General features: G+C 43.6%; 5 protein-coding genes across 6 annotated transcripts; all 5 read right to left on the bottom strand.

The window, feature by feature from the left end:
- Positions 1 to 5: 5 nt before the first annotated feature.
- Positions 6 to 1,655, bottom strand: LOC126316774 (mitochondrial chaperone BCS1-like). The gene is made up of 4 exons (XM_049992868.1): positions 1,578 to 1,655; positions 660 to 1,513; positions 357 to 493; positions 6 to 275 (listed from the first exon to the last, which is right to left on the bottom strand). Coding segments are annotated over exons 1-4 (1,260 nt in total). The 5' UTR covers positions 1,580 to 1,655; the 3' UTR covers positions 6 to 8.
- On the bottom strand, positions 1,636 to 7,159 carry LOC126316772 (brefeldin A-inhibited guanine nucleotide-exchange protein 2-like). The gene is made up of 3 exons (XM_049992866.1): positions 6,938 to 7,159; positions 6,783 to 6,849; positions 1,636 to 6,725 (listed from the first exon to the last, which is right to left on the bottom strand). The coding sequence occupies exons 1-3, from the start codon at positions 7,023 to 7,025 to the stop codon at positions 1,949 to 1,951; spliced, it is 4,932 nt and encodes a 1,643-aa protein (XP_049848823.1). The 5' UTR covers positions 7,026 to 7,159; the 3' UTR covers positions 1,636 to 1,948.
- Positions 7,160 to 7,437: 278 nt separating this feature from the next.
- LOC126316773 (uncharacterized) lies at positions 7,438 to 10,448 on the bottom strand. Its single transcript, XM_049992867.1, has 3 exons — positions 10,359 to 10,448; positions 10,012 to 10,224; positions 7,438 to 9,933 (listed from the first exon to the last, which is right to left on the bottom strand). The coding sequence occupies exons 1-3, from the start codon at positions 10,388 to 10,390 to the stop codon at positions 8,301 to 8,303; spliced, it is 1,878 nt and encodes a 625-aa protein (XP_049848824.1). The 5' UTR covers positions 10,391 to 10,448; the 3' UTR covers positions 7,438 to 8,300.
- A 70-nt stretch (positions 10,449 to 10,518) lies between these two features.
- On the bottom strand, positions 10,519 to 12,124 carry LOC126316771 (D-3-phosphoglycerate dehydrogenase-like). The gene is made up of 3 exons (XM_049992865.1): positions 11,915 to 12,124; positions 11,569 to 11,823; positions 10,519 to 11,500 (listed from the first exon to the last, which is right to left on the bottom strand). The coding sequence occupies exons 1-3, from the start codon at positions 12,080 to 12,082 to the stop codon at positions 10,550 to 10,552; spliced, it is 1,374 nt and encodes a 457-aa protein (XP_049848822.1). The 5' UTR covers positions 12,083 to 12,124; the 3' UTR covers positions 10,519 to 10,549.
- Positions 12,125 to 13,129: 1,005 nt separating this feature from the next.
- Positions 13,130 to 17,399, bottom strand: LOC126316769 (diacylglycerol kinase epsilon-like). 2 transcript variants are annotated; one of them, XM_049992863.1, is made up of 8 exons: positions 17,277 to 17,399; positions 17,175 to 17,218; positions 16,593 to 17,116; positions 16,161 to 16,519; positions 13,973 to 15,967; positions 13,558 to 13,654; positions 13,328 to 13,454; positions 13,130 to 13,267 (listed from the first exon to the last, which is right to left on the bottom strand). In XM_049992863.1, the coding sequence occupies exons 4-5, from the start codon at positions 16,291 to 16,293 to the stop codon at positions 14,562 to 14,564; spliced, it is 1,539 nt and encodes a 512-aa protein (XP_049848820.1). In that variant the 5' UTR covers positions 16,294 to 16,519; positions 16,593 to 17,116; positions 17,175 to 17,218; positions 17,277 to 17,399; the 3' UTR covers positions 13,130 to 13,267; positions 13,328 to 13,454; positions 13,558 to 13,654; positions 13,973 to 14,561. The 2 variants fall into 2 exon arrangements, with proteins under 2 accessions (XP_049848820.1, XP_049848821.1); XM_049992864.1 differs by having other exon boundaries at positions 16,161 to 17,116.
- Between the last annotated feature and the right edge of the window lie 76 nt (positions 17,400 to 17,475).

Below are 17,475 nucleotides of genomic sequence, written 5' to 3'. Positions count from 1 at the left end.
ACTGTGGATTATGTGTGTTTATTAACAGCTGTCAAAAATTCAGTTGTTTTCTCAATTGCTTTATGTGGTGCGTCTTTATGCAACAGAAGAAAACCCTGCAGTTGAGCCATGCTCAGGGAGTTATTAGGTATTAGTGACGCGAAGCGTTTGACTTGAGCTTCGGTCGCTTCAGGATAGAATTTTCGAAACAGTTCTTCAATTTGTTCTGTTTGTGCTTGAGGCAAACCGACTTGGATATCAATTCTTCCAGGTCTGATGAGCGCAGGATCTAGTCTCTGTATTGTGACGCGCAGTATATGTCATAAAAAAGTTGGCATATGTCATGAAGCTGGTACAGTCCTTCAGAGTGTACATACCTCAGGATGGTTGGTTGTCATAAACAAAATGCGGCCCTCTGCTGCAACAATCCCATCTAGTGCATTCAACAGTCCAGAGAATGTAATTGTATTACTCGATTCAGTGTTGGATTCTCTCGACCGAAATGCAGCATCGACTTTAGGAGAGCGGCGTTAGATATGCAGGATAAAACAAGCATCGAGCGAAATGGGACTTGTTCTATTTGTGCTCCAAAAGGCGAACGCGACAGAACAACAATATTTTGTGTAAAGTGAATAGTGAAAGAGATACAATTTGATGGTAGAGTGTCTCTGGAGACATACCATCTTCTAATAGGATAACAGATCTTTCTGGAGCTACAGTCAACAAATGATTGAGACGATCATTTGTAAGTCCCCGTTCTGACAGGTTAAGCAGGCAGATGTTCAATTGTAATTCTCCAGCAAGCGCCTGAATAAAACTGGATTTTCCACACCCAGGAGGTCCATACAACAAATATCCACGACGATATGGAATGCCTCTATGGACATACCAATCGGAATTATTTGAAAATTCCTTGACATCGTTCAAAATCGCATTTGCAACTCCAGAAGGTAGAATGACACTTTTGATTGGCCTCCGACGTCTCGGAAATCCAAATGGACGCCATTCCGGTCCAAAACTTGTGAAGATGACCGTTTTTCCTTCTTCTGATTTCAGAGCCAATTCTCTGGCTTCTTCGAGCAAATTGCACAGAGTTTTTTTGTTTTGTCCCAACATTTTGACATTTACCGATTCCCATATTGTCCCATTACTCGAAGAGCTACTTGTTTGTTTGTCTCTTGCGCGCTCGACTTGAATCCACGTGTTGTTATATTTGAAAAAGTGATTTCCAATGCTTGGAAAAAAATCGAACTTGGTTTTTACGGCACCGTTATCTAGACGTATGAAACTCGTTTTTAGACTTAGCTGTTGAGTTGTCTTAACCCGGTGGCCCATCCAGTTTAAAAACCAATAGTAAGATGGATCTGTGTGGGGGATTTCGATAGAAACCAAATATTTTTTTTTCAAATATTGTGCGCCTAACTGAGTACCCCGCCGAGCAGCCGCGAGTCCTGTTCCCAGACCTATGAGGCCAAATCCTGCTCCAAAATAAGGATTCGACGATAGACTAGATACGAGTGAAGAGAGCGTGGACCTTAGAGAAATCTCATGTCAAAGAGAGCTTGCCCGATGAGCCGCTTAAGGAGGATAAGGCGTACATGTCGCGAGCGTCTGAGCCAGGTTGCTGGCTACCTTCCTTCTGAACAAAAAAAGAAATTTTTGTGGTGTATACTTTTTTTTTTTTAATATTTTCGTTTTGGCAGTGAATCTGTACCAAAAAAAAGGCCGTATTTTTTGGCCATGCGAAGACAATAAAACCGAGCACTAGAAGATCCAGAAACAAGTTTTGGGCTGCTTCTAGAGAACCATCTCATGTCTCGCCTGAAGGCGAGTTAATTATGAATTCAAAAAAAAAAAAGAGAAGAGATAAATCTGCCAGGGCACAAAATGTGGCTCGTGAGGCAAAAATAACGGTTCGATTGGACCGAGGGGATAAAGCAGATCGTCGAGATTTGAGCATTTACATAAGTTAGCGCGTCTCGGCATTTCCATCAGGGAGTTGGCTGATAGGGTCGGGGAGTTCCTCGTTGTTTGGACAGGCGGCGTCTGGAAGATTTTTGGTTTGATAAAAGAGTAAATTTTCTGAATCTTGTTGGATATTGATTTGTTGTTGTTCTAGATATGTTTGAAGTGTGGATGGGTCTATATGGAGTTGGAGCGTGCCGATACGTACTAGAAGTGTCAGAACGACCTTTTGGACGTTTGGTTGATTGCTTTGTGACAGAAGGGCGATAGAGGGGTAGATGTGCGGAAGAAATAGGCAAAATTGGGCGTCATTGAGAGAGTTTAATCGATGGAGTATCCAGATGACGAAGAACTCGTTGGTTTCGTGGAGGGTTCTGCGATAGGTCATAGAGGGTGTGGATTGGGTGCAAAGGAGGAGGTGGAAATGGCGGAGCGTGTCAAGGAATTCGAATACTCTAGAGGCCACAAAAGTGGCATCGATGTGGGTGTCGGCGGTTGGATGGTTTAGACGCGACATGACGAGGTCGACGGTGAGGACAGGGCGATACGACGGGGCGTCGAGAGAGCATGGTTGTTCGCCGAGGTGTTCGTAGAGGAAGAAGATCATATCTATGTAGGTTTTGAGAGATACGGTTTCTTGTTTCAAGATCAGAGTGTACAGATCCACATGCATGTATTTTTCGCATGATGGGCTTTTAAGGGTGTGAAAGGCGTGAAGGAAGCTGAGGAGGTAGGCGTTGAGCAGCTTGATTGCGAGCTGGTCTGGGAGGCGAATGAGGAGTTGGTGCGGAGCGGAGTGGTCGTCGACGAGATAGTCTTTGACTATTTTTAGGGCGAGGTTGTGAATGAGAGCTTTACAGATGGTCGATTTGTACGCTTGCTCGTGGGAATCGATTGAATTTGGCGCGCCGGTGGAGTCGGTGTGCAGTTGGCCATCGCGGCTTGAGAACAGAGTGCGCTGCATGATGGTGACGACGGTTTCGACGACGGAGGACCACATGGGTTCGTCGAAGTTTTTGGTGTTGGATTGGAGAAGCATTTCTAGACAGGTCATGCCGAGTCTCGGCAGTTTTTCGTCTTCTTGAAGGACGATGGAGAGCAGGAGTTGGAGGAGTTGAGGGAGGAGGACGGAGAGCTGAGAGAAGTACTGGACGAACAGGAGGACGATGGAGTGGAAGAATTTGAGGTAGGTGGTGACGAGCCAGTCGGAGTCGTTTGATAGGAAAGACGCCAAAGAGGGGGGGTCTAAGATTTGTCCCAGCAGAGGGAACAGCGCTTCGTCGAAGATCGAGTTCCACAGGGATTGAGGAAACAGGTGTCCGTGAGTCGCTAGAATGTCGAATAGGGTGGAGACGGCTTGAGATCGAACGTTGTCAAGTGGGTTGTCTAACGCGGGTAGGATTCCTTTGACGATGGAGACCCACAGTCTGGAGTGCGCGGGATCTTCGGCGGGAGAGTTGCGGAGTCGAGAGGCGCAACAGGAGAGAAGTTGGACGGCTTGGCGAGCGGCCTTTTCTGTCTCGACCGTTTTGTGAGCGAATTGAGATATGCACTCGATATAGTGGGAAAACGCGCCGCCATTGACGACAGAGTCGAGGTACTGGTCGACTATTGAGTTGAGGAGGTTCAGAGCCGATTCCGCTATGAAAGAGGGGCCTCTTGACGCCTTGCCGAGAACGTTGAACAGAGGCTTCCAACCGACGCCGATGGATTGGTGGTAGACGGTGATGATCTCGACGATGCAGCAGAGCAGGTAGTCCGTTACGGAGTGGTTTTCGCTCTGATACATGAGTTCGAACAGGGTGAGGAGGTCGAGCTGGAAGTCGAATATGCCGGGGGATTGTTGGTGTCTGTCCAGGAGTTTCGAAACGACTTGTCGCAGAGAGTCGATCGCCACGAGGGACACCTCTTTGGAGGGGTGGGTGCCGGCCTCGATGAAGTGGTTGGAGAGGAACTTCCACAGTTCCGCCCACACGGAGCGACTGCGGTTCATGTTGAAGTCCAGGACTTCCACGAGTTTCTGGAGGGAATAAAGTTGCGGCTTTTGAAGGAAAAGCTCCTCTCTGGACAACTCGCAGAGGCACTCGACGAATTCGACGAAGGAGCGGTCGGACAGGAGTGCGCTGTTGGTGTAGACTCGGTCGGAAGAGATGCCGTGGATCTGATGGAGGATCGACTGCGCGGGAGACGATTTGTCTTGGTCCGGTCTGTAGGCGGTCAAACTTTGGACGATTGACAGGATGTTCGGGTGAGCGGTGCTGTCTGGAGACGGGTAGGGCTTCTGAGCGCTGAGGCGAGAGAGGTCGATGGAGCGGAGGAGTTCGAGGAAGCTTGAGCATTTGAGGACGGACTTCCAAGAGTGGTGGAGACGATCTTCCTGAGCGATGTTGATGAGCCATTTGATGCATTCGATGTTCTTCGGGGACATTTCCTTGACCGTGTCCAGGGACGCGTAGCTGCCGGGGATTTGGACGAGCGATTCCAACTCGGCTTTGAAGTCGAAGGTGCAAGACACGCGAACGGCGCTGGATAGGCCGCCGAGGCAGGAGTGGACCAGCTTGGGGTCGCTGGCTTCGAGGACGTGGCGGTAGGTCGAGTGGAACGAATGGAAGCAAGTGGAGAACACGTCGCAGGAGTAGGAAGGGTCCTTCGAGCTCGAAAATGGGACGTAACTGAAACGGGAGTACTTGGCGTGTGAGGAGGGAGAAGGGGGGCAGATCGGCGTCGAAAGGGCCTCGATCGCCCGCGCGTACATGCAGCTCAATTCCGACGCGAAGTTGTTGTGCCTGTGTCTGCTGTTCGAGTAGACGGAAGCGTCCTTGAAGCCCTCTTGGTTGATGCGGTCGAATATGGCATCCAAGAGGTCCGAGTCGAAGTCCTTGTTGGCGTTTTGTCCGGCGGTGAGCAGCTTCCACGAGGCCCTGGTGAGTTTTTCGTCGGAGGGGACGGCCGGGTTGTGCAGGCACGTCGACAGCATGACGATGGCCATGGACAGAAAAAAAACGGCGTCTGAGTGCGCGTAGGGCGATGAATTCGAATTTTGTGCGTAGTAGACGGAAGAAAAGGCTTCGACGATGCGCGAAATTTGTTGGCTTTCTCCTGGGAGGTGGAAATAGTTGAAGAACTTACGAAGGGCGACGTCTAGTTCGAGATTTTTGAAGTCCATCAGCCTGGCGTAATGGTCCAGGACGTCGGACGACGACACGGCGGCCAGGAACTGCCCGATGGACATTCGGTCCAGTCCGGGTGCGGAAAAAAGAAATTCCGCAGTGCTTTCTGGAGATCTGGAACACATTTCGTGCTCGTAAAAATATTCGAGCCCTTGCTTGGGCGATTCCGAAAAGACGGCCTTTCCCTTTTGAAAAAGCTGCTTGAAGGACTTTTGTTCTCGAAACTGGTCGGACGGAAGAGAGCTGTGGTTGGCCAGGGACGAGCCTTCCGGCTGAAGCGGATCGGATCGAAGCGGAACGTACAAAGGTTTGCACCACGTTTCCAGAGATTTATTGGACGATATGATTGCCATCGACGCAACTCTCGTCAGGACGGCTTGTTCTTGCTCGGATATGTCCAGTTTGGACGTCTGTTTGGCGTGGACAGAACACAGTCGGAGCAGCTGTTCGACAAGACTTTCCGACGCGACATCGCAATCGTAGTTGATGAAGATGTCTATCAGGCACTGAGGGATTTTGAACAGGTTGTAGAGGCTCTGCAGGATGACGATGCAGTGCTGCGCCGAGGTGGATGCCAGGATCGGGATGTACACGTGGCCCAGCACGGCCTCCGTTTCGGGCTTCAAATAGCTTCTGAACTCTTTGATCATCAGCGTACAAAGAGGAATGGCAAGTTTGAAGACGGCGTAAACCGGAGATGTCGCGTTGACCAGAAAGAACTTGACCAGGAGCCTCTTGACGCATAGATTGATGAAGCGGACGTTCTTCAGGCGCGGCAGGAATCCGTCGAAGATGGAATTGACAAGTTCCAGAGAAAGGAGACGAGAATAAACTTCAAAGTTGTAAGAATTTGAATAAATGTTGATTGGCTTCGTACCCAGGTTGCATATACTATAGACGGCGTGGTAGCAGTCCCTGAAGACCGTTTCTGAAAACGTCTCGATTTTGGCATAGGGTCTAAAAAGAAAGGTGTCTTGGTGAAGGTTGATATCTGGCAGTTGGTCAGAAGAGAGTTCCTCGGGCTTTTTTTCTTGACATGACTGGGGGTCTGTCTTCGGCAAATCAAACGGTTCCTTATGCAGTGCATCGAGTGCGGGAGAATTCAACTTTTTCAGAGAGTATGTAGAGGACAGATTCGGTCTTTCTTGTTCGGCGGAATGTGGTTTTTGGGCAACTGTTTCTAGCCTTTCAAACAGAACGTGAACGATCTGACACAACTTGCCCTTTGTTGCCCTTGTGGCGCTTGGATCGGACGCCGTCAACACGATCATGTAAGACAGGCGAATGACCAATATGAGCAATTGGCCGTGGACATCGCATAGCTGATTGGTTACGAGTTTTTCGTACACCGACAGCATGTTTGTGCAGATGATGTCTGTCTTTCTATCCAGGCATTTCGCCGTGCGTTCTAGGACAGACTTCGACATGATCGATCCCTGTACGAAGTTGCCGTCGACGAGTTTCGCGATGGCTTCCAGAGATAGCTCCGCAAGTCTGAAGTGCGAACACTCGCACGCCAGGAGAAATGGCTCAAGGAGGGTGTTTGACAGGGAGAGCCATTCAGAAAGTAGGACGCTCGCATAGGAGGGTTCTTCTGGTTGAATATTTACACTTCGTGATATGTTAGGATAAAAAATAACAGTGATAAAAAAAAAATTTGTCTCGTACCTTAGTTTGAGCGGATCAACGAACGGCTTTTTTTCTGCGTTGTCCGAGAAGTTTTCGTCGATGGCCTCTTCGGTCGGTACGAGAATACGTTTTTTTCGACGCAGATATGTCTGTTAGCGTGCAAAAAATTTTTTGTGCGAAATTCATATATATACCTGACGCGGCGTCGCACGCCGTTTTTATTTTCTGATGTTTTCGGCCTAAGAGTGACTGAATGCTAGATATGCTTTCCTTGACGAACATGATAGGCGCAAGCCATACGCAAATACAAGAAGGCGAATTTTATTAAATTCGCCGAAAACGTAACTGCGGTGTCCAAATAGAACGCGATCCGCGCATTCAATAGCTCAGAGCTCTAGAAAAGCGTTCTGAACAATGAAAGATATCTGTCTCGCGTGTGTTAATAAAAAAAAAGTCGTCTCAAAAAAGGCCGCTGGCGTGACGTTCTGCGAAACAGCAGGTGGATGCGTAAAACGTACTCGACACGCCCGTCAGGGTATCAAGAGCATTGTTATTTGACCGAGGTTTAGCATGTTTTTTTTATATGATCTACGATCAAAAAAATATGAGAACACGAAAGTAGATTTAATCGCGGTTAATTTGTCCAAAATTTTCTGGGTTTCTTTTTTCGATGTATTAGGCTATCGGGTCTTATTTGAAGACTTCGCGAAAGACCCAATATCGAGACATGCATTGCTACTCCAAAGTGCGTATTTTTTTTCCTCTGTCTCGTTATTTGAAGAGGCAATAGTAACCGTTTTGGTAAGGATGATCGTTTGATCGATTCGCGCCACATCATATTATTAGGCTTGGCGACGCCGCTTGTTTTTTACGACGCCGATAATCCATGCTTGTCACCATCATCGAAACAAGAAGATCCAGTGAAATTCATGCTCGTTCAGTGGATATCCAAATCTGAGCATGACAGATCTGGAGACGCGCTGGTCGATCGATTTGATCTTCGGGCATTGCTTTCATACGAAGAGATGCAATCATATTCCATTCGTAGGTCTTGCACGACGACGTTGAAGGGTCTGTTTGAATGCAACAAAGATCTCTTTAGGTTTCGATATAATGGATTGGAGCAGGTAATTAAAAAATTGGAAGAAGAACAATCTAAATTCCATCAGTCTAACAAACTGATTTCGACGACGACGCCGAGCACTTTGTCGAGAGAAGAAAAGAAAGACCAAATGCAAAAAATAAAAGCAGACAGACTTCAAAGAGCTAAAAGGCTGCTCACACTTCTGGATACGGAATCAAGGCGGAGCCAAGAACGTGACCAACAACCAAAAAAAAAATTCAAATGAAGACCGCTTTCTGAATACGCAATACACACATCTGGCGTGTGTAAGGCAATTGATCAACCGTACACGTGCTTGTTTTTGGACAGAGGTGATCGGCGGTATTGCTCGAGATAGAGGTGCACTGATGAGGCGCTGAGGACGCGGCGAGCGGTCACTAAATTCGAGGTTTCGGCGCACGGCTGGCGCGTGCGAGAGGGCACAGAGTTTTGATTCATGACGGGGACGCGCGCGGAACGAAAGTTGGGGAAACGGACAAGTAGTGCACAGTTTCATAGAGTGATTGGGTGTTTTGTAGGACGTATAATATAAACAGATAGATGAGGGGGTTGTGATGTGTGAAGTGAAGAGATAGGAGTCGGTACACGGGTACACCTATATGGTATATCGGCGAGTGACCAGTGGCGACGTTGAAGGCAAGCAGAAGGGAGAACGGAGACAAGATAAGGTGGAGAGCGAGTTTTGGGTATGAAGGTCTGAATGAGTGCATGATTATGGTCAGCGGATAGCATGCGACTAGGAACAGCGACATAGAAGTGTTGACACATGACAGTATGATCATGAAGGATACGATAGGGGCGAAAGAGAGGTAAGAAGATACAAAATAGCTTCGGATGGAACAAGATTGCTCAAATAAGGATGAATCCAACTTCGGAAATATGATGGCGACGAACAACAGCTGTATTAAGAAGATGAATACTAGCCAGTAACAGACTGCTGCAATGGACAGTTGAATTTTAAACAACGGGGCATAGATTAGGATTGGGATGACTAACGAAAAAATGAGTTTTGATATAGATACTGTAAGTATTGAAGTGTCAGCGACCAAAACGACATTGGCCATCCAAAGAAGGTACGCAATCAAGACCAGAGATAGTAAGATGCCAAGACTACCATTTTTAATAACGCGTCCATCGAAGATGATATATCCAGAAGACCCATGGAAACAAGGATTTACAAGTCCGTCTAGAAGTCTTGTAATTTTTTCCACCATATACAACAAGTTGCGAAATGCCGTTTTTGGGCCCACCGGTAGGGAAGACAGGGTAGACGACAGGGTAATGCTATCTATTTTCTTCAAGTTACCGATTGAATGAAATCCAGTTGACGAGCACAGAGCTCTATACCAATTCTGAATGAAGAAGACGTGGTATCGGTGACCAAAGAAAATCTTGGTGAACGTTTTTGAAACAAAATCCGGAAATTTGTCGAGCAGATTTCGAGCCCACTCGCGGAAGTTTTGAAAGCCTTTCGGATCCCCGTAATCTTCAATACGAATAGGGACGCCGATGCTCACAGAGGACAAAATAGAGGCGTATATAAGGTCTGATTTAGGTAAAACGCCATAATCGCTCATCATCTTCAAATTGATGTCGTTATATTTTTCCGCAAATAAATGGTCCAGATGTACGATAGAATAGATCATAGGAACTCTATCCATCTTGATTGGATCTAGACTCGAATTGGAGAATTTAGAACGAATGGTATGAAGTTGCTCAAGATAGAAAAAAGAATCCAATCTTGAACTGAGCCAAGCATCAAAAGCGTCTCGTCCGTAGTTTGCTGGGGTTATGACGTAGATGAGAGATTTCTCAAACAGACGGGTTTGCAAAACAGAATACACCTCAACCAAGAGAAGAAAGGTCGGTAAATTTTTTGACTGCCTGCTATATTTTGCTTGAATCACTACCGCTTTTGTCTTTGAGAAGCGAATAAGACTCGGAGAAATTTGAATATTCCATCCCATTACGTGTTCAGATCCTTCTCTGACCACGAATGGTATTTTCTCCACATTCGCATTAGGCAGCAATCGACGTGCGTGACTCAAAATCCAATCAGAAGTTTGGCTTTGAAAAAAAAATCAGCAAGCCTAAAAAAAAAAGGGTCGCTAAAAAGCACCAAGGAGCACCCAATAATTCGCGTACTTAGACCATTCCTGCTTGGATATGTTTGAACTTAACATTTTTTGGAACTTTGCATAGGCATTTGAAGACTCTTCAACGGCTTCCAAATCTAAATTGCTCGAATAGGTTTTGTGGATCCATGTTTTGAACGCCTTTTCTTCTGATCCAAGCCCTTCAAAAAAGAGAATGGGACACAGCAGATAGAAAACTAGAGTGGAAGCATAAACCAGGAAACTGGTAGAAATTTTAGCATGAGCAAAACTGACAGGTCAGCAGAAGCCGTTCACTGTGCATGTGTTAAAATACAAACACCGATGACGGTAGAGAGAAATATGGCGACACCCCTTTCGTTAAGGAAGTGACCGTACCTCAAACAATATAAAGCCTTCTTTGATTTCATGCTTAATCAGTCCGTCAGAAGAGGTTTGAAAAGTCTGGTGAATCGCGCAAAAAAAATTTTTTGAGAAAAGACTGGAACCAATGAGGAGAGGATTAGAGTGCACAAAAAAGAAGACATAGGATTACAAATTTTGTGAAAAAAAATAAAAATTTATTTTTATTATTGTTCTTGATTGTGATAAATTACTCGCGTAAGGATAGAAGAGGAAAGCGCGGCAACCCGATCGCCGAATCTATTAAGCGATTTGCTGTCAAAGTCGGCAATGAAATAACCAATGTGTCCAAAGGTTCTAAGAATTTGTCCTTCGACATTATAGTGACAGAGGATGTTGTTGATTTCTTTAAGGACACCTGGTTTATTTTGATGGACGTTGATAATGCGGTGAAGATCTGGTCGAACGGGGACCAACTCCACTTCTGGGAAGTTAACGCAGGTAACTGTTTTACCCGTATTCAAGAAACTGACAATCCTAGACGAAACTTCATCGCCAATAGCAGATTGAGCTTCCAAGGTAGATCCGCCTATATGTGGAGTCAATAAAACATTAGGGCAAGAAGCGATTTTTTCGTAACCTTGAAAAGCACCATTGGACATCGGTTCGGTAGGAAAGACATCTAAATAAGCACCAGCTAAATGATGGGTTTGTAGTGCTTCATATAAATCATCCAGATCAACCACATTGCCCCTTGACGCATTCAATAAGATAGATCCTTTCTTCATCTTGACAAATTGATTCTTCGTAAACATGCGAGCCGTTTTCTCAGTCTGTGGAACATGCAAGGTCACAATATCAGATACAGCCAATAAACTGTCCAAGTCTTCCAATTTTCTGCTGTTTCCTAAAGCCATCGGCGATGCAATATCATAAAACACCACATGCATCCCCAACGACTCCGCTAGAATACTCACTTGACTCCCTATATGTCCATATCCCACAACACCCAGCGTCTTTCCTCTTACCTCGAAACAATTCCTACTCGTCTTGTTCCATTTCCCTTGGTGCATCTCTATGTTTCGATCACCCAACTGACGCGACAGTAAAATAATGGCACATATAATCAACTCCGCCACGCTCCGACTGTTCTGATACGGCGAATTGAACACCACAATCTTTAAAATTGTGTTAAAAACGACATACATGAACATATACAAATTTTATGCTTCTCGACAACGCGTACCCCTCTTGATGTGGCCTCTTCTAAATCCACCTGGTTTGTTCCTATACAAAAACATCCAATGCATAATAGATTTTTTGCGTGTTTCAACACCTCACTCGTCACCAAAGTCCGACTTCGAATCCCGAGAACATGTACATCCTTTATCTTCTCTATCAACTCTTCCTTGTTCAAAGATTTCTTGATCACCTCCACTTCGTATCTCTCTTTCAACAATTTATCCACCGCATTCTGTGAAACATCCTCTAATAACAAAATCTAAATAATCACACGTGTGATGCATATCAGTGCCGACGGAATTATTTTCCCCTCTCCAAGGACATCTTTCCCCTCCTTCTAATTCACGCACCTTGATGTTTTTGTTATTTTCTTGAAGGACACCCGTATTTTCGGATAAGACCGTGCAACCTTCAACATCGCAACTTGAACACTTCCCAGATTCGTCGAGTTGTCTCACCGCACAACTCTCCTGATCCTGTATACCTCCCTCATAAAACCCAAACAATTTGCGATTCATCAAGAGACTTCGGGCACAACTGCCAATAATCGATCAAACTTCCGGCCTAAAAAAATGATTCCACCAAATATATTCCTTTAACACGCAATCTGTGTATACACACACACATATCTTTCACTTTATCACGAAACCCACTTTATGGATTTTTTTGTCCCACCTTTTTTATGTGTACGTGTACATGTATGCACTTTTGCGAATTCTCTAATTTCTAATATTTTCGCCAAAACCTAAGACCAGAAAATACTTCTATACATCTGTATCTTGTCCGTATCAACACCATTCAATTCACCCATTATTTTTGATGAGGTACGCTTTAGACTCTTATAGTGCGGCCCCATTCATCACGTAGAAGCGCCTCTGACGCTCTCTCTTAACAACTGCGTCTTTTGTATAGTCGGCGGTCGCAATTCTCCCTGGTCACAAATTCTATAAATGTACCTCGAGCGCAGAGGACTATCTGTAACTATCCACACCAAACAATTTTGTGGCACCACTTCCTACATCGGTCAGAGCATTCTGCATCGCCGACCGAGTTGTCCTCTCATGATGAATTCATGCAGTTCCTATCCGCTGTCGAAACAAACGAATACATGCTCGAGCTGGATTGGAATTGCGCCATATGTCTAGAAGGCTTCATCTACCAAGAGCTGACAATGAAGCTACCCTGTTCTCACTTTTATCACCCAAAATGCATTGGACCGTGGATTTTAGAACATAGGACATGCCCCATCTGTCGACAGTTTATTGTTTCAAGCAGATTTCACAGTTGTAATGCTATACAAGGGTAGAAAAAAAAAGGAATACATTCTACAAGAAATGGTAGAATATGCTCCAATGTACCCTTTTTACAATTTCAAGCTGTCAAGTATTTGTATATTAAGAAAAAAAAATAAAAGACAAAAGCTTGTGCGCTTTTCTTAGATGCCTCTACAGCAGTCTTTCTGAAATAACCACTTGAAAATTTTTTACACAACAGAAAAGTGTCTGAGTCTAATTAATAAAGATCAGCAGCTCTCTGTATAATTCAGATACAAGTAAGAGGGCTGATAGAGTGTATACAAGTTTATTTTATATGGAAAGAGCATTCGCCATTTTTATTGCCTCTGCTTAATCAGATGCCTTGACAGCCTATCTTTGATCCATTCCTTGTTGTGTGGTGCGTATGTATTTGTTTCAGGACGTAAACTAAATGAAACGAATTCTTAGTAAATAGTAAAAAGAATTTTTTTTTTCTAAAACACATACACCAATGCACCCAAATCAGCCAATGAATCAATATAATCATGAATTTCACCACAAGTTAATTCGACCATGGTATCCGGGCGAACATGGCGTTGCTTACGAACTTTCTCGGCCAACAAACCACAAATACCTTGTGAACGATCACGTGCGAGATTTTGAGAAAAAAAAATACATGAGCTATCAAATGCCGTTATATTGTTCTTTCGTCAGAGCACACCCTAAAAAAGTCTTACCATCCATTGCATCGTTGACGGTTTCAAAATCTCTGTAAACGCGTGAAGCCTCATTCCTGTTGAATTGAATAAGCAAGATGGTGTGATGTTTCTTAGACTGAGAAAGAGAAGAATTGTTAAAAAAAAGGTTAGCAGACCAAGCGAGTACTCTTTTTTAAATACCTCTGAGGTATGCCTAGAGAATTGCTCTCATCTATAAAAAGGTCTACCAAAGACAGAAAGGGGGTTCTTGAAGACCAAAAAAAAAACAGTTTTTTGAAGCATGATCGCTTCACTCGTTATTTTTTTTCCCAGCAAATCCGATCTATTTAACTCCAGCCGAAGCAATGGAAGACCTATGTTCTGTGTCTGACAGCACAAAAATGTTGGCATGCCAGGCTCAGGCGTAGTGAATTCATAAATAATCCAGACGTACCATGAGAGGAAAAAATATGATTTATGACAGATAAATGTGCGATGGAGGAGAGTCGGGATAAATAGAAGTACAGTGGGAATAGAGATGATAATCTCACCAGCACAAGAAATGAAGTTGGAAAAAAAACGCGGGCTGATTTTTTTTTTTGCATTAAAATGCAGAGTATCCTCTTAAAAATGTTTTTGCTTATTAAAAAGAAGAACATTGTAAACCCACTATAACAACTACTATTTACCTTGTATTAAGTTGCCGTTTAGAAGTTCCGACGTAAATTTGAAGGGTGATGCTATTTTCTAATGGCATTGAAAAGTCGTCTATGCCATTTTGGGGTGGGCCATAGAGTTTTTGTTTATCTGTTGTTCTTACAAAAAAAACATTCTCTTCTATATGTGTCACGCGCATTATTAACAAAGAAGGAGGCTTCTCATAGTTCAGTACACTTATTTTCTTCTTCAATGTTTTTTCATTCAAGATACGGATAGTTTTTTAAACTGATTGGAGCGAATTCCAAATTAGCAACCGTGTAGAAAGCTACCACATGAATTGCTGATGGAATTTTTCAAAAAAAAATATAATCTCACATGTCAAGTCACCTTCTTTTGCGTGTGTTTTTAAAACAGCAAACATCATCTTGTTCTTTTTGGGTACTATCTTCTAGACTTGAATTTAATTTACCAGGAGCTGCTAACATTTTTGTTGCAGAATGGTAAGTTAATGCGATTGTACTGAATGATTCTTCCCAAGGCTCGCCATCAGCTTGTACAGGTAATTTACATTTCTCTAGCCATGTTATAACAATGTTTGAGCCTTGCGCAAGTCGAATAGCATTGAATAACTTTAGGCGTACGCCGACTAAATGAAATGCATTTTTCAGACCGACAACTTCCAAAATTTGGTCATGACATTTCTGTTGTCTCCAATTAGAATTTTTGTGTGTTCTCCAAAGGTCGGTCCCTCCGGCCCAGCTGTTCAAATTCAGTATAATCACACACTGTATTTTGTTTGGCAGTTGTACATGTCTTCCATCAACTTCTAAATGCAAGACATTTGATAAGTTGATTCCAGGTTGAAATAAACTCAAAAAACCTAATTTGGTATAGTAGAGTTTGTTGTACTTTCGACTACAAAATGATTTTGGGTTACTTTCTCTTGCACGATGAAATTTCAATGAAATTGCTGCATCCAGGCCAATGCTAAAGTAGTTGTTCACCGTATAAATTGACTTCTCAAAAGATTCAAACCTCTTTATCTCCATTCTCCAACGATCTAATCTTACCTCTTTCCCTGTCAGTACATCGCTAATAATATCTTCAATCGGCATATCACAATACCGATCGTCCCATCCAAGTGTGTATGCCATGTCGTTTCCTGTTCCAAATGGCAAAATAAACACGCGTGGCAAGTTTTTTGTCTTCAATGTATCTAAGGTCGACAAAATCCATGCTAATGTCCCATCTCCGCCACACACACAGATTGTATACTGAATTCTGTTTTTTTGCATCCAACTCAACATCGACGACGGGTTCTGTCGGCCTAAGTTGACCACCTGAATAGGATTTAACACCCTACTAAACTTGTATTCGAGTTCTTTCCTTGTTACGTCCGCACTCCTATCATTGATGAAAACAACCAACGGATTTACTCTTTCATTCTCGTCTAAATGTATATCCCAATCTACCGGACAGTTGGATTTTCGTGTCAAAATCCTTCCTGGCGGAATTGTGACTTCTAGTCCTCCTGTACATTTGTTGTTCTCTAGCGAAGAAAAACATTTTGGACAACAGGCTATTCGGCAGTAATGACACCTGTATCCGTGTAACCATTTTGAACCGTTCAATGGCGCACTGCACCGTTCGCACTCATTATCTACTCCTCCACCTTCTATCCAATAATGATGCACGTAATTGACTACTTGCCATTCTTCTTCAAAATTCCAAGGCGGACACTTCTTTGGTGCCCTAATAAGGCAGGACTTGTGAACCACAAATGAACAAACTTCGTTGGTTCCCGCGTTAGTTACACAATATATGATATATACACAGAAGAGCACTTTTGTGTGGCATACGACAGCATGTGGTCCGCTCATAAAACTACACAAACGTGCTTCTGTAAAGAGCTCTCTCTCTCTCATTTGTCAGCACCATTGTTTTCTATGTGCAGCCTGTATTTTTAGCTTCCATCATCGTACCTTTGCACTTATATACCTTTTTGAATTTACACAACTTCTTTCTACAAACGTTACAGAATATCCCGGTTCTTATGTTCGTCTCGTAGAAGTCATGTCGTTTGCCATCCCAAATCTCGCCGCCGCCCTTAAACATGTTTGGCGGTCCCAAGAAGCAGCTCGCGGTAACGTAATTTCTGCATTTTATGTGTACCAAAAAATGGCAGTCTTTTTTTATTCACAACAAATCAGACGTCAAAACATCATCGTCGAACAGTTGACAGAAGAAGGAATAGTTCCCCCGCTCTTTATTGTACTGATACCTATACAGACTGCGCAGTTATACCATAGCGCCGGAAAAATTACTTCGCTGCAGTAGTCGCCTATAAGCCGTCGATATGTCGCGTCAATTGAAAGATCGCGCGCAGGCATTAAAAAATTAAAAAGAGGTCGCACAAAAACAAACTTGGCACTGATGACAATCAGAAAATCTATGCTTGGTCCCTTGTCTGGATACCCTAGTTGTTTCGTAATTCCTTGGAAAACTGACAGTTTTGAATGAAATACCAAGCAACGGCTCGGTAGATGCCTGACCTATTCCTGTGTTAGGGAATACAGAGCTGGACATGGTCCATCAAACAATATGAAATTAATGACGTGGAATTCTAGTACACGTCTGGTACATATGTATTATATATATTATATACGTGTATATAGCGTAAATTTGTGTCATTTAAAAAATGGCCGTTTTATCATCAGGACATTTTTCACAGATTGGCACATTTAATTTTTCAATCTGTTCTGTGTCATAATTACTCTTTTGTCAATGAGTTTCGTTTGCTGGTCAATCTCTTTTCTACTGGTATTGCATTGAGACAATAGCGTTTCCACCGTGGCACCTGGGTCAATCGCCAAATCACAAAAACCCTTTACCATGGCATCAAGAGTGTCTACTTGGTCAGATAAGTTGTTGCAATGTTCTAAAGTAGAGCGTTAAACCACAGCGTAAAATCAAAGCCTATACACTCTTTTTCATACCTAAGGCGTGCTCAACTGGATAAGGAGATTCCAGAGAATGTAGACTTGTTTCGTGTTAGTGTTCAATTGCTGTACACGAAAAAAATTATAGCATAGACTTACATGTTGTAATAGAAAATTTTTACATCCTGATACAGCTTTTTTAAGGCATTTAGGGCTTGATCAATATCAGATTCTGTTGACATCGACTTCAAACAAGCACAGAGATTAAAATAATTTCGTACATTGCAGTAAAAAAAAACGTTTATTACCTTTTTGATATAAAGATATATTATTTTTTTTCTCTAGAAAGAGATTGCGC

This window comes from Schistocerca gregaria, unplaced genomic scaffold (assembly GCF_023897955.1).
Source record: "Schistocerca gregaria isolate iqSchGreg1 unplaced genomic scaffold, iqSchGreg1.2 ptg000599l, whole genome shotgun sequence".
Lineage (NCBI taxonomy): Eukaryota > Metazoa > Arthropoda > Insecta > Orthoptera > Acrididae > Schistocerca > Schistocerca gregaria.
Note: the sequence above shows the minus strand (reverse complement) of the source record. Positions and strands in the feature narration are given on the sequence as shown.

Coding starts and splice junctions, on each gene's coding strand:
- LOC126316774 (XM_049992868.1), bottom strand. Junction 494..659: donor TGTTATCCTATTAGAAGATG/GTATGTCTCCAG, acceptor GCTCTCCTAAAG/TCGATGCTGCATTTCGGTCG. Junction 276..356: donor TGACAACCAACCATCCTGAG/GTATGTACACTC, acceptor GTCACAATACAG/AGACTAGATCCTGCGCTCAT.
- LOC126316772 (XM_049992866.1), bottom strand. CDS start 7,025: ATGTTCGTCAAGGAAAGCATATCTAGCATTCAGTCACTCTTAGGCCGA. Junction 6,850..6,937: donor GGCGTGCGACGCCGCGTCAG/GTATATATATGA, acceptor TACCGACCGAAG/AGGCCATCGACGAAAACTTC. Junction 6,726..6,782: donor GTTGATCCGCTCAAACTAAG/GTACGAGACAAA, acceptor CATATCACGAAG/TGTAAATATTCAACCAGAAG.
- LOC126316773 (XM_049992867.1), bottom strand. CDS start 10,390: ATGAAATCAAAGAAGGCTTTATATTGTTTGAG. Junction 10,225..10,358: donor AAGGCTTTATATTGTTTGAG/GTACGGTCACTT, acceptor AATTTCTACCAG/TTTCCTGGTTTATGCTTCCA. Junction 9,934..10,011: donor TCCAAGCAGGAATGGTCTAA/GTACGCGAATTA, acceptor TTTTTTTCAAAG/CCAAACTTCTGATTGGATTT.
- LOC126316771 (XM_049992865.1), bottom strand. CDS start 12,082: ATGAATCGCAAATTGTTTGGGTTTTATGAGGGAGGTATACAGGATCAG. Junction 11,824..11,914: donor AAAATAACAAAAACATCAAG/GTGCGTGAATTA, acceptor GTGATTATTTAG/ATTTTGTTATTAGAGGATGT. Junction 11,501..11,568: donor AAGAGGCCACATCAAGAGGG/GTACGCGTTGTC, acceptor ACAATTTTAAAG/ATTGTGGTGTTCAATTCGCC.
- LOC126316769 (XM_049992864.1), bottom strand. CDS start 16,293: ATGTTTAAGGGCGGCGGCGAGATTTGGGATGGCAAACGACATGACTTC. Junction 15,968..16,160: donor AAAGGTATATAAGTGCAAAG/GTACGATGATGG, acceptor GAACCAACGAAG/TTTGTTCATTTGTGGTTCAC.